At 40.8% G+C, this 14,547-nt stretch overlaps 1 protein-coding gene across 5 annotated transcripts in view; it reads left to right on the forward strand.

Annotated features, from left to right (window-relative positions):
• Positions 1-14,547, forward strand: part of CRHR2 (corticotropin releasing hormone receptor 2) — a 126,970-nt gene that overhangs the window by 97,792 nt on the left and 14,631 nt on the right. For all 5 annotated transcript variants that reach the window (XM_010712320.3, XM_019616216.2, XM_010712321.3 and 2 more), the window contains 2 exons: positions 1,635-1,707; positions 13,237-13,322. In XM_010712320.3, coding sequence (XP_010710622.1) covers positions 1,635-1,707; positions 13,237-13,322 — 159 coding nt within the window. The remainder of the gene's footprint in view (positions 1-1,634; positions 1,708-13,236; positions 13,323-14,547) is intronic.

Consider the following 14,547-nt stretch of genomic DNA (forward strand, 5'->3'; position numbering starts at 1 on the left):
AAAGAAAAAAAAAAGTTTCATTCTATTAAAGCTGCCTTGGGGATTCTTCTTGGAAGAGAAATTGGCTGCAGAAAGTACCTTATTCCAAGTCTCGCTCCTACTGCCAGATTTTGGGAGATTAGTTGCAAAATTATCAATTTACACTAATTTGCAGTCAGTGAACCAGGGAATAACAGATGTGTTTTATACCTATAAAATGTTCAAAGCCCATCATTCATTTGAACCTTAAAATATTACGGAAAAGCAGCCAATTTTGTGGTACTGAATTGTGTTCCTAGAAACCTACTGCGTATCTCAACATTTCTGTGGGTTCACATTGATAAGAGCATTTTGCAGTGAGCAAACAGTTCCTTCTGTTTTAGCAAGCAATGCCTTTTGGAGAAAGATAGGCTTTGGGGCACTGTTGGAGTGAAATTATTTCCATTTGAGCTGCCTCTTCTCTTGTTTTATCTACTTGTGAGCTTCTATCTTATGGACTGCAAACTGGAAGCAACAAGTAATACATCTTTCATGTTTGTAAAAGTGCAGATCTGCATCCATATCAGATGTCCTCTTAGCTCAGTAACTGCCCTTGTTTTCATGTCTCCAGCCCCACTAGCCTTACATTTAGTGACAAGACTAATGCAGAGAAGACATCATTTTTGCAGATTTGTGTAGTGTTCACAAAGAGAAAAAGCCCTTGTATGCTTGAAGTCCAAAAACTACTTCCTAAGGGACAAGATTTGGAGCTACAATAACATAAGCCTTAAGGCGTTATGGCATCATGGCAGCAGAGTTGTCCCTGCTTGGTGGAACCGGTATCCAGACTTTGTGGCTGTGTCTGTAGAACTAAGTCAGATGAGCCTGAAATCACTAGTGGGACCAGTTCAAACAGCATGGACTGAGTAGCCTGTGGACTGTTGGAGAGATTCTCTGGATCACAGTAACTCCAGATTTGTTCCCTTGAATTGTCTGGGAGTTGGCTGTTGTCCGGACTGCAACAGAACCACACCAAGGACAATGTAATGCTGTAAATCATTGAGTCTGTGCCTGAACTTTGCTTCTGTGGTTTACTTGTGGTTTCATTTAACCTAAGTTCATTCCCTTTTAGTAATGTTGGATCAGGTATTTGCTAGCTTTATTTTCTTTGTACTAAGTGTTGAATTTGGTGTTCACCAGCTTGGTTCAAAGCCAGCTGGATGAAATGCTTATTCATCCAGTACCTTAGTTAGACATTATTTCCTTGCAACTTGAGACACACTTGATATAATAGCCCTTCTTTGAAGGGTGTGTGGGCATTGCAACAAATAACAGACTTTTTCCTTAAAAATGATCTCTTTTTCATCCCTTTCAAACCCAGAAGGTTACATCTTTTGTGTCCTCCTGATAGCGGGTTCTCACTTTTCTTGGGAACAGTTATATAGGCAATGATCAAAACAATAGTTGGAACATTGATTTTCTGATGGTCTTGGAAAGTGGAGCTCAGACCTGTGTCCAAAACAAAAGAAGGCTTTGTAGCAGAAAACTCCATCACTGATGATTATATACATAATTAAAGAAGTTAGAATATAACGTATCTCCACCGTGTCCTTGATATTACAATCTACCTTCATTCCTTTTATAAACAGTTTTCTCATTTGTTTTGTTTCTTACAGATGCTGGTTTGGAAAAGAACCAGGGAAATATATCGACTACATATATCAAGGGCCAGTGATTCTTGTTCTTCTGGTAAGGATTTATGTGGGTGGAGCGACACTGTCATCTCCCATTGAGGGATATTTCATAAGCACCTGTGATGTTCCACTTGTGCTTTCAAATACAATAAGACACAAACAAGGTGAAGCACCTTCACCTTGGTAGCCAACACGGCACGTCAAAAATTGCTGTGCTCTGTTTTCGGTTGTTCCTTGACCTTAGGTGTTCTTCTCTCCTTCCTTTGTGATACTGTTTGCCTTCCTTTGTAGAATCTTTTGAGATGCAGCAAGGAAGCACATTCAAAAACAGTAAGCATGCGATAACATCTGCTTCTCCACTTGAGGCTCTTGAGAACTAAATCTCTTCCATCCTGCACACTGATTAAAAAAAGTAGCAATTGTGGTAAGGAATTGCATTTCCTTGTGTAGTCATCTGCGTCTCCTCTACCCCCATTATTGCAGTGTATTTATCTGTAGGCCTTCGTACTTTAACTTCCCTTCTCAGAGCTGCACACAATTAAAGGCTGTTTATCTGTGTAGCCAGCGCTCTGTCCCTGTGCCAACCAGCAGCAGGCAGAGAAGGTAGAAAGCTTATTCAGAAACTGTTTTGGACCTTCAACATAAAAACGGAGATGCTTTCCCAGAACGTACTTTGTGTGGATGGGCAAGATCAACCTTATTAGAAAGGACAACACGGAAAAAAGCCAATCTTCTTACCACGGTAAGAGCCAGCTGGGAAGAAGACAGATGTCCTGGCAAAGTTTCCAGGCTCAATGGATTCCCTTTCACTTAGGGCACCAAAAAGGGTTGTAACTGTCCTTAATGCTCCAGCCTCCATGGAGTGGGTATAAATGCCTCAGAGCTTTTTCAAGGCTAAAAAGCTTTTTCAAAGCTAAGCCTCGAGTTCTCACCTTGTCAGGTCTGTGCTTTTCATGTGATTCTGCATGAACTTCTCTGTTGCCTAGGATGCCAGCTACTAATTTAAATGTTTCCTAACCTGGATGTAGAAAAGTTAATTGCTGAATTAATTGTTAAGATGAGGGAAATAGATCACACTGCATGTGGCTGGAAAGAGAAAAAAGGTCTGGTTTTATGTAAAAATTCTTTACAGTGAGAAATATATTTGGGGTGACGCGCAATATAATTGTAAGTGAGCTCACTGATACAGAGACCAACTCACATACAAATCCTATTTAAGTAATGCAAATTAGCAATCCTGCAGTATTCAAAACATTTCGTTTTTACATCATGGCCTAGAAGTCTGAACTTTGAATCTACCATAGATCCTTTGTGTGTCTCTAGAAATCCACGAGATCTGTAAAATCCTTGCATGTCACTGCTGGTGGATACCATAGGTAGATCAGAACCATAAGAATAACTTTTTCGTCACCAAATAGCCCTTTCTGCATAATGACACCAGAGAGGAATAACAAATGGAAGAACAGTTGAAGGCTCTGTCTATACAGACCATTTTCTCTGCCTGTAATTTAGAGCAGCCCTTAAAGCCCTTTAAACCAAACCAATAACGAAACCAAATCCTGAGCACACCCCATAGCTAGCGAGCTGGTGCCCAGCCAACCAACCAACCTGACCTATTAAACCATTCCACATTGCCTTGCACTTGAGTTCTAGTTAAAGCACTAATAAGTGATCATCAGTAATTATACAGTGGGGTGGGGAGCAGCAGGGTAAAGTCCTTTTTTGTTTTCCTCATGCTTCCTCCCATCAGAAAGCACTGCAGAGTAGGGGAAGGAGCTCTCTGCAAATGTATTCTGAAAGGTGAATCTGAAAACTTGTGTTACAGTACAGCCAAAATGTGTTGTGGTTTTTGGCTTCTCTTTAGTAACTGTTAAGTCTTGTGTTTGTAATTAAGGATGAGTGGCTTTACAGTGTGTTAAAGCAAGCTGACAGGCTCATGTTGTGCTTGTTATGCAAGTTAAACTGTACATAATGATTCAAGCATCATTTAGAATCACAGAATCTTTTGAGCTGGAAGGGTCATGTAGTCCAACTCCTCTGCCTTATCATAGATGGGAGCAAAGTACTGCATCCAGCTGCCTGCTTTTCTCTTCCTGTAACTGAAAAGTGGCCATTAGAAATGGAGGGCACAAAGATTTAAAAAAAACACAGCTCTGCCCCTGACCTCGTTCAGTTACAGCTACGGGTTGGATTTGATCTAATGAAGAATTAAAAGTGTTGGGTAGGCTGAGCTTCGTGTTTTACAAAAGGACATCCAGGATTGATTCTGAGAGAGAGCCATCCTAGTGCTGGGATGATAAGGAGATATAAATGCTACTAGAAGAAATCAGTGTCATTTCCAAATGAGGGCTCAGTCTTAAAATTCCGTTAAAGTATATGTCCATATGCAAGCACTCAGCCTGTGGCCATTAAAATGGGTTTCACCCACAGAGAAGGAAGCTTTAACTAATGCAGATAATTGTTTTTCTCGGTTAGTTGAGAGCCAAATGCTCAGTGTACAATTCAGCTGAGTTCTGGTCACTTGTTAGGCAAACCAGAATCGTATTCTTTAAGAGGGATCATTATACCAGCCCATGGCAATACAGAATCATAGGACCACCAAGGTTGGAAAAGACCTCTGAGTTCACCCAGTCCAACCATCCACCTACCACCAATATTTCCCACCAAACCATGTCCTTCAGTACAATATGATTGGAGTTGATAAATATTCTCTGTTCCAGAGGGATGAAAAGTGCTTTTAAAGATTCTGAGCCTCTTTAAAGGATGGGATTTAATCTGTCAAACGTTATTTGCACTGGTTTTGATCTCTCATTTGTCTCTATGCTCTGGACTGTTGCAGTCCAAGAAAGCATAACACCAAGGAAGAGATCTGATCATTACTGGGGAAAATTTAGGTTGGCTGAGAATAAAGCCTTTTTGATCATGATGACTGTCCTGAAGTTCATCGTTAAACCATATTACTTTGTTGTGTCTCAGTGTACGAGGACTTTGAACAATGCAGAAGGCATTTGTTTGATTGATTTCTTTAGAAAAAACTTGAACATTGACCTGCATTAAAACAGTTTCAGAGACAAAGGAAGCTGGATATGAATTCTGATCCTAGGAACCTGTGACAAAGATTGTGAAATAGAAAACATCCTTAGTCATTCTCCATTGTTCAATTCCTGAGTGCACATTGGCTTCAACACATCCCAGGAGAGACTGAAGCATTCAGTGCACCGAATGCTCTGAGATTCAATTTCTGATAAAACCAGAAAATGACATGGTTGGTTATTTTCTGTTCAAAATAGTGGATTTTTTTTTAATTGTTATTTTTTAGTGTTATTACTATGATATCTTTCCTCAGAATGGCATAACCAAGTTTTCATCGTACATCCCTGTCAGAAAGTAAAGAAGGGGCAAAGGGCTGGAAATGCATGCCAGGGAATTGAATGTCAGCATGAATTTATTAAGAAAAATGCATTAGTTACATGCAATTTTAAATGTAATTCCTGTCAAAGAGCTGGTGAATCATGAAAACACAGCAAGACTGGAGGAAGAACCTCAGCATACAGGCTCCAGGGATGGCTAACTGAGCTGCATTTTTTCTCATTAATAGCTGTTGTGAACTGACCCCAGATGTGAACCACACTGTGATGTTTCTCAGAGCTAAGACTGTTATTTTTTTAGTTTTTCAAACAGGCATTTCAAATATTTAGGATTTTTTCAAACGTTACATTCAACTTTAACAGCTATTTGGTTTTTATGAAGTGATATTGCTACTCTTGGTCTCAGATTCTCCAACCATAAAGCAAACTTAATGATGTATCTCTTCCTTCATAATGTGCTTTGAGATCCCTGGATGCTGTAGAAGAATGAAATGCCCTTAAGAAAATGGGCTCACCCTTAGAACGATCTTGACCAGGAAACAGCTGACATGTGGTCTTTGTGATGTGCTAATTAGCAATGATTAGGATTTGGTGCTGAGAAAGCTGGGGCTATTCAACCTGGAGAACAGAAGGCTCTGCAGATACCTTATAGCAGCCTTGCAGTACTTAAAGGAGCCTACGGGAAAGCAAGCTTTGTCAGGGGCTGTAGTGATGGGACAAGGGTTTAAAACTGACAGAAGGTAGATTTAGATTGGGCCTTAGGAAGAAATTCGCTCCTATGAAGTCGGTGAGGCACTGGCATTGGTGCCCAGAGAGCTGTGGGTGCCTATCCCTGGAGGTAACCCAGGCCAGGCTGGATGGGCTGTGGGTAACTTGGTGATGAGAGGCAATCAGCCTAAGGCAGGGGATGGGTGGACTTCAGGGTCCCCTCCAACCCCACCCATGCTGTGATTTTTTTGGGGGGCGTGATCAAAGTTTGCCACAGTACTCAACCACGCCAATGGATTTTTGTAGCAGCATCATCTCTGTTTTATTTTCTTTCTTTCTAATTCCAAACAAGTTTTGTTTCTTTTCTTGAGTGCTACAGGGAACCGAGATGAGATTTTTAGGGAATTAGCTCATTTCTTTAATTAAAATACCCAGAGCTCATAACTCTTCATATGAAGTTAAGATTGCTTTACTTCCCCATTGCATTTAACTTTATGTCATGTGATTTCGTGTGTCATGATTCACTTAGTAGTGTGAGTCCCTGTACAACTCTTTGCAATCAGCTTTTATTTTTGCTATCCTGAGTAGCTTAATATCCTGTCAGCCTGCTCCTCGTTCCCTTTTGTAGGTCTGCACTGAATAGCATAAATCCACTGCTGGCCTCTCTCCATTGAGAAAACAGATTATACATTCCTGCATTTTCATTCTTGTATTTTTTATGTGATGCTATTCCATCCAAACTTAGCCAGATTTCTAAAGGAGCCTTTGGAGAAATGCTGAATTCCTTCCAGAACCTGACTGCCAGTAGGATCTCCCATGTCCCCATGCTCACTCTTTCATAGGACTTCACAAACCAGGTCATTCCTCCCCTTTAATGATTGTAATTACCATCAATTACCAAATGATTGTATATTACCACTAATTTATCTAAGCTAGAATAATCAAGTTCATGACATACATGACCCATCTTCCAATAGAAGTAAAGGAATAGTAACAATTTAAACGAATTACTTGAGAAGGTATTTCCCACTAGTGCAAAGGATGTTTCAATACAGCAGTTTATAATAGCTGTTTGATTTGACTCAGTATTTTTTCCCATCCTGTGTCTTAGTTTATCACTTTAATTGCAGAAGCACTGCATCTATGTATGCATCTATATGCATTTCATGGTTTCTTTCTCTGAAAAGCATCTCCTACTTCTTCACAAACGTCTTTATTACTAATATAATTACTTCTCTGAATATTTTGTTAATTTCCATTGACTTTTCTCACTTCTGCTTGCATTGGATTGTTGATTAGTTTTCCTATTGATATTTTTTTTTTTAATTTCCTTCTCTTTACAAATTCATAGTTCTTCCAATGCTAAGATGATTGTAGTTCATGCCTTGCAAACTTGTGACATATCTGAGTTTCTCTTACAAGACATTTATCATCATTTTCACTGGTTTGCAAGCATGCTCTCATAGCTACATATCCTTAGGGTGGAGATAAAATGCTAATTTAATTGAATGCCATCAAGAATTTATCACCAATTCTGTCATTACTGCTATTTTTTCTTCCTCATGTTTAAGCTCTGCAGCTCTTGAGTCAGTAGTGCCCTCAGGAACAAAAAGCAATGCATCCACTCTCACAGTGTCTCTTTCTATAATTTCTAATTCTGTTTGTGAGACACGTTCTACAGCTGATAAACTTGACCAGAAGCAGTTGCCCAGAAAAATCTATCTGAAATTCATCCTGTCAGGTGTCTCCTTGTATTCAGCAACCTTTCAAGCTGGGAAATCACATTTCATCATCTGTGTTGGATGGTTACCCTTTGAAGAAAGACTCTCTTGAGTCTGTTCAGATAACACCTTGAGCCTCTGCAGCCTGAGCAACTGCCAGGTGAATATTCACAGCAATATGCCAGTGTTTTAGGCTGTCATATCATTTTGGTCATCTTCAGTGTGATGGGGGGTGATTTGGTTGTTGAGGGACTATCATTAGTAGATGTAGGAAGTTTTTCACACAGAGGGTGGTGATGCACTGGAACAGGTTGCCCAAGGAGGCTGTGGATGCCCCATCCCTGCAGGCATTCAAGGCCAGGCTGGATGTGGCTCTGGGCAGCCTGGTCTGCTGGTTGGTGACCCTGCACACAGCAGGGGGTTGGAACTGGATGAGCACTGTGGTCCTTTTCAACCCAGGCCATTCTATGATTCTGTGATATGGTTCCATTCAGGTCAGGATGGAATTAGCACTTACTATAAAGAAACACTGCATCTATTAATGCATCTGCATGCATTTCATTTTTGCTTTTTCTAAAAAGCTGATGACTTTAGTTTTCCTATGATTTTTTTTGTTTGTGTACCATTGTTGTTTTTACTACCATATTTATTTCCTGGTGTTACAACATTCAGTATGTTCCTGGCTTGCCAAATGGAACAGCTGGAGAGAAGCGTTGTTGAGTTATGTGACTAGAGATCCCATGGTGGGTGTCTTGACTTGTAAGAGTCCTACAGTGTTTTTCTTTAACAAAACATTTTGAATATGACATATTTCAGGGGAGACAGGTGTCCTGGAAGAGTAGTGTGAGGATCACAGGGCTATAAGATTGGTAAAAAGGCACTAGACATCTGATGTATGATGCAGGGCTCTAGCAGTAGCTGGTGTCATCCAGACTGCAGCTGGAGTTGGATTTGATGTTAGGTCAAAGCACAGACGAAGACAGGGCTCTGTGTGCTCATGTGTAACACAAGACATTAGGTAGGGAATTAGCCACTCATCTACCACCTTCTCTTTTCCCCACCAAAACTCCATTCTATCCTACACAATCTTCAGGATGCACGCAGTCCTCCTGTGCTTGCCCAAAGCATTGGTCTTTCACTGCTGTCCTAGAGAGACTCATCCACTGACTCCCTGTTCCTAACCATCCACTGTATTATGTCTTGCTCCTCTTAATCACACCTCATTATTCCTGATCAGAATGCATTTTCCATCACTTTGCTGCATGCCAAAAGAAGACATTATAGTGCCCGTGACCTCCAGTAGGGGAACTCCAGTAATAAGAGGCCTCTCTGAGAATCGTGTCAGGACAGTGTGATAGAACAATTAAAAAGAGGCACGAACTGGCAGACTTCATTTGAGGTCAGGATGACAGCTAAGATGACTGCTTTGATGCCAATTTGGGGTATTTAATCCTAGAGGGGATTTTACCACATTGCATAAAAACGCAAAGGCTAAGTAGATTATTATTTACATTCCTGGGAGTGAGGAGGAGGAGCAAGCATTCTGGGAAGCATAGAAATACAAGCTTTCTGCGAAGCATAAAATAAGAAGCCCAACAGAAATGATGAAAATAAACGCAAGCTGCCTATTAAGCTCTCAAAAGAAAAGAAGAGCATAACGACTTTGCATTTAAGTTCTTGATTTTAATGAAAACTGCAAAGAAGCCTTTGTACTCTTTGGAGTAGTGCTGCTTGGAATATTTTGGCTATTTCATCTCTGAGGGAGCTGAATTGGAATTGGAAATGGAATTTGAGTGGAAGGAAATTCAGGGGTTTTTTTGTACGTTTTTAATAACCAAAATCTCTCACTGTAAAGTTTATTTTGGTTCAAAAGGTCTTCCAGGTTTAAAAATTCAGATTAAAATCAATATCTGCCAAAACAGGTGGTCCAAGTGCTTTCTGGATCACTGGCTTATAAAACTATTCTTGAGCTCGGAATTTTCATCCCAGTTCGGGAAAGGAAACAAGAAACCTCCAAAGTCTTGGCAAGTAATGAAAGCTACTTCTTTCCCAGCTGTAACTGGAGAGGGTCTTATTCCAGCAATAAGGATATTCTTAGCACACCACAAATAACAGTGAGAGAATAAGAAATAAGTTCTTTTATGCTATATTCCGGATCTTGCCTTTGGATTGATTTTATCTGCCAGTGCATATCAAGGGAAAAATCCTTAACTCTCTTTTCCATTATGAAGCAGAAAATGTGTTATATAAACAGAACTGAATAAAAATATCAAATCAGATTAAAGATAAGTAAAAAGGATGTGCTGGCTGTCATCACTGCTTCTCTTAAATATCCATTCATCAGCCTCCATTAACAGAATCGATGTGTGCGCTTTGTTAGAGCTGCCCAGTTCTGAGAGAAATTAATGTGTTGACACAGAACTGCAGTAATAACAAAAAAGTCCTTAAGAGGTAATTGTGTACTTAGTTGGATGTGGTACAGAGGCTTTTCTCTAGGAAAACTCACTTTGCAGTGGTAAGCTCTTTTCTCCTTTGAGATGCTACTGTGTGCATACATAGATGTATACGGAATAAACACCACTGACTTGATGTTCCATGCTTCTAAATCAGAGTCATTCAGGTAGTCCCTAGAAACATGTGGTTCTGCTCCAGCTGAGAAAACAGCTCCATTTTCCCTTCAAAGATTTCCACTTCAAGTTACGTGCAGCAGTCTGTTCCCTGTTTGATTCCCAGATTGTCTTCTCTCCAGAATGAACTCAAACTGTGAATTAACTTCATCCCTGTGAGCTGTGATGTGAGATCCACCGCGGGCAAATGGATCATAAAATCCATCTGATTACGTGTTGAAAATCTATCTTCACGTTAGAATTCTGAGTGCTACTAATAGGTGCAAATGAGCCACATGTCCTTCTGTAATGGTCTTCTAATAGCAGTCATTACAATGGAACACAATCAAGTGTGCTTCTGGTAGGCAAAACCTGAAAAAAAAGTATTTCAATGTTACCCTCTTGCATCTTTTGTCCTGCAATTTTCTGCTTGCTGAACTCTGATGTTGTCCCGTTCCAGCTCTTAAAGACCTCCCAATGAAATGCAAATGGAGGCAAAAAGGAAGCCTTGGTGTTGGCACCACTGAACATTTTAGAAGCTTTCATATAGCATAGTGTCACAGACCCTCAGGAGGTACAGCCACCTTCACTCCATTCCAACTCAGGTGGGATGCCCCTAAATGATGTGAAATACCACTTTGGATGGATGAACTTTGTGTGGGTGACTCTTTCAAGCCCAAGCACTATTTTTTCCCCAAACCTGTTCAGGCCTCACTGTTCCTCTCTGCCAGTAAAAAGGCCCTAGCAGACCTTCCTCTGACACCTGGGCAACCTTTTACACTGAGCACTGCTGTATCTGCATTCCCGTTGCTGTTGCTGTCATGTGTGTTAGTGCCACTTGTAGCCCTCACCTGTGCACGAGTTCCTTGGACAAAGCCATCATTTATGCCTGGTAGCTGAGTTCTGTACTTGACGTGGCCTCCATTGCCAGTCAGCATTAATGCTGCCAACCAGCTAAGCAAGCCAACTGTCACCAGGGATCGGGGCAAGCACACGTGAAAGTCTAGGTGAGAAGTATTAATACATCTCTTCTGAATGTCAGCACTGGTTTCTTTCAGCAGCCCTTGAATCGGGAAGCTTAGGGAAAGGAGTGAGGGAATAAAAAATTGATTTATATAGAATAAGAGTATCCCTGGTGAAATAACCCTCAAAATTTTCAGCTCACAATTCTCCGTCTGGACCTGACGAATCGCACAACACAATTTAATTTCAAAGAAAATCAAAAATCCTAATCTTTCTGATGCAGCCTATGGCAATTTAATTTCTGTTCCCTGATGTCACATCAAACTAGAACTCTTGAAACTTGAAATGCTTTCTCCAGTCCGGTTCATCATGTTAATCCCATGTGATTAGTCCTCATATTTGAAACTTACCCTTGCCTAAGAGCCTATAATTCCATCCACCACTTTCCATTATGACTGCAAAGGTGGCAAGTTTTTGATCAATGCCTATTCTGCCTACTCTATGGAAGTGACCCAAACCTGACTCTGAGCTGATGAAGAAGCACAATACTTGGTAGTTTAATTCCAGAGGCAAAGGTTTTCTTTCTGTGGGTGAAGGAGACCCCCACCTCCTGCCCCTCAGTAGAGTCCAAACGTTGCTACTGAAGGACGATGCAGTCACAAATATGAAGAGTTTAAGATGCACATCAAACCAGTGATTTGAGGCAGCTGTCTCTGATGACTGAAGTGAGAAACAGTTGACTTCAATTTCTGAAATACAACAGAGACAATTCTAGTAAGAACACGTATACAAACTGCGCTGTTTTATTTATTTCTTGGACTCCCTGTGGCCCTGCTCTGCTAAGAAAAACATTTTTTAAAATGTCACATAACCCTTAGAGCAATATTGTGGTCTTAGAGCAACATTTTGGTCTCAGAGCAGCATTTTGCTATCTCACTTAACATGCATTTAATGTACAAGATTCCCTACACTGCCAGTCTCCCATTGAGTGCTTACTGCACCATTTGTTATAAATAATACTACAGTAACCACAGGGACTGCTTTGATGGATGCCAAGATATTGTAATCATGGAAATATATCGCATTTCATTGGGGAAAATAAAGAGCATATTTTGAGAACACCTTTATATTAGCAGCTCTGCTGCAGTGCCCATAAATAGTTGGAAGTCAGTAGGAATTGCTCTGTTCACAGACTACAGAATACCAGGAGCCCTCAGAATCTGGAAATGAGAGAGAAATATGTTGATAAATATCTTTTCTCACAAGCTTAGGTTGTGACCTCAGCAATCCAGAGATAACTGCATTTCTATCAGAACACATTGTCAACAAATTTGAGACAAATCAGGATGTTGCAGGCTTTCCCTACTTTGTGCTGGAAGCAACACACGACTTGCTTCTAGGTGCCAAATTCCTCTGCAGGTCAGAGTGTACAATTCAGAATCTTCTTTTCAAATTTTTTTTTTTCTCTTTCCTGTTTACACTGGGAGGAAACTTGTATAAGAAACTCGCTAGCATATGCAAAAACAGCAATTAGAGCAAATCTCAATTCTCAGCAGTGATGTTGCAATGGAAATAATCATTACCTGCCTCAGCAGATTAAAAAGGGAAATGATAAATCCATCGTCTCACCTTTAAAGACAGTGCAAAAAAAAAAAACAACCACCACGTATTTGCAGGTGGGATTCATCTGCTCTGTTTTAAATGTCTCTTGTAGAGTGCAATGAGTACACCCCATTGAATCTAATGGGAGTCCGGTGTGACTGGTTTATATTTGGATTTCTGCACTGCAGTCTTGTACTTTGGGTCTGGGGAGTCCTGCCTAGCCCTTACAGCCAGCCATGTCAGCACACCACAGAGCTGCCAAATACACCATGCGGGGAACCTGGGTGAGCTGAGCCAGAGTCAGGTGCAAAGAGCCAAACAAAGCCCACCCTTATCTCCTTGTGGCACCCACGGAAGGAGTAAAGGGGCGTGAAAATGAAGCTACTTGCTGGGACCATCCATTTTGTTCATTTCTGTTGTGAAGGGATTAATAACTGTTGGGTATTTGCTGCATTATCTGGTATTTCTGGTAACTGCTGCAGTCAGTGATAAAGCCAGGAGGCTGGGTTTGATCAGATTGGAACTGCAGCATGTGCCTTTTAAGGTGTATCTTATCCTTTAAGCCTCTGTTTGACTCACTGATCTTACTTTTTCCTCTCTCTTCCTTCTTTTCCAGATCAATTTTGTATTTCTGTTTAACATAGTTAGAATTTTAATGACAAAGCTGAGAGCTTCAACCACTTCGGAAACAATACAGTACAGGTAAGTCAGCTGGTGCTTCTTGCTCCTTGTGTGGTAGCAAAGAACTGCCTTGCCCGTCCTGTCCTCATCCCATCTTTGTCTTTCCAGATGCCACTATGACCTCAGGAGGGTATCCTTCTTGCCCCACAAGGATATCTATTATATTATATAAATATGTCATGACAGTGAGGGTTAGACCATTCATTCAGCTGATGTGGTGGATCAGTGGAAAAGTGTTCAGTCCCTTCTAGATCTCTTCTGTATCCCAACCTCCAGCTTTGTAGATGCAGAACAATGCAATAGCAAGACTTCCCAATAAATCATGTGTGTGTGTGCATCTTAAGATCTACATTTATAGTAAGATTCTAACAGAGCCAGGGCTTAAAAAAAACAGGGCCTGCAAAGCATTCATATCATATCTGTAATCAATAGCAGTATCACTGCTGATTACTGTGCACGTGCAGTAGAGTTTAATTATATTTTTTAGTGCTGAGTGTGGGACAGAGGGCTGTTAGTGCTCTTTCCTTCAGCTGGCACCAGCAGTAGTGTAACCACTCAGTGGGCTGCATCAGAGCACTACCCATCAACTGCCAGTTTATGGGATGCCTTCTCAGGCAGAGCAGTTCCCTGAGCTGGCTGACCATGCCACCTCCCAAACTGTGTGGCAGAAAGAGAAGGATGGAGATGTTTAGCCCAGAACAGCAGAAGGAAGGCAGCCTGGCCCCTCTGGCAGTGCTGTGAACTTATATCAGACCCCAGCACTCCCAAAAGAAAATTGGGAAAAGAAAAGCTGAGTGCCTTTCCTCTCTCGCCATTTATAGTGTCTTGCCAAATGGGCCAGTGTTTTGGATCATTTATGGACAGACAGGTTATCACTCAGAGAAATAGTACTGTTTTTGTGGGGTAACATTGTCCATAACATCATTTCTAGATAAAATCTCAGTGTATCAAACTGAGGCTTGAATGCTGATGTCCTCAAATCAGCCTGCTCTTGACTTCAGAGGCAGTTCTGAATGGAATTTTGTTTTCCTACCTGGTTCCTTTCTTTCACTCCTGTCTGGGGTCTGGGGACAAATGTGAAATTAATGCAGTGGTCTGACATTCTTCTTTGTGCATTTTATGAGAAATGAAAGGGAAAAAAATATAGCCTTTTTTCATGCTCAGAGCTGATGCCATGAAACTAAAGTTAGCATTAAAAAAAAAGTACACCAAAAAAACAACCAACCTACCCAGCACCAATTCAAAT

Source organism: Meleagris gallopavo, chromosome 6, assembly GCF_000146605.3.
Source record: "Meleagris gallopavo isolate NT-WF06-2002-E0010 breed Aviagen turkey brand Nicholas breeding stock chromosome 6, Turkey_5.1, whole genome shotgun sequence".
NCBI lineage: Eukaryota > Metazoa > Chordata > Aves > Galliformes > Phasianidae > Meleagris > Meleagris gallopavo.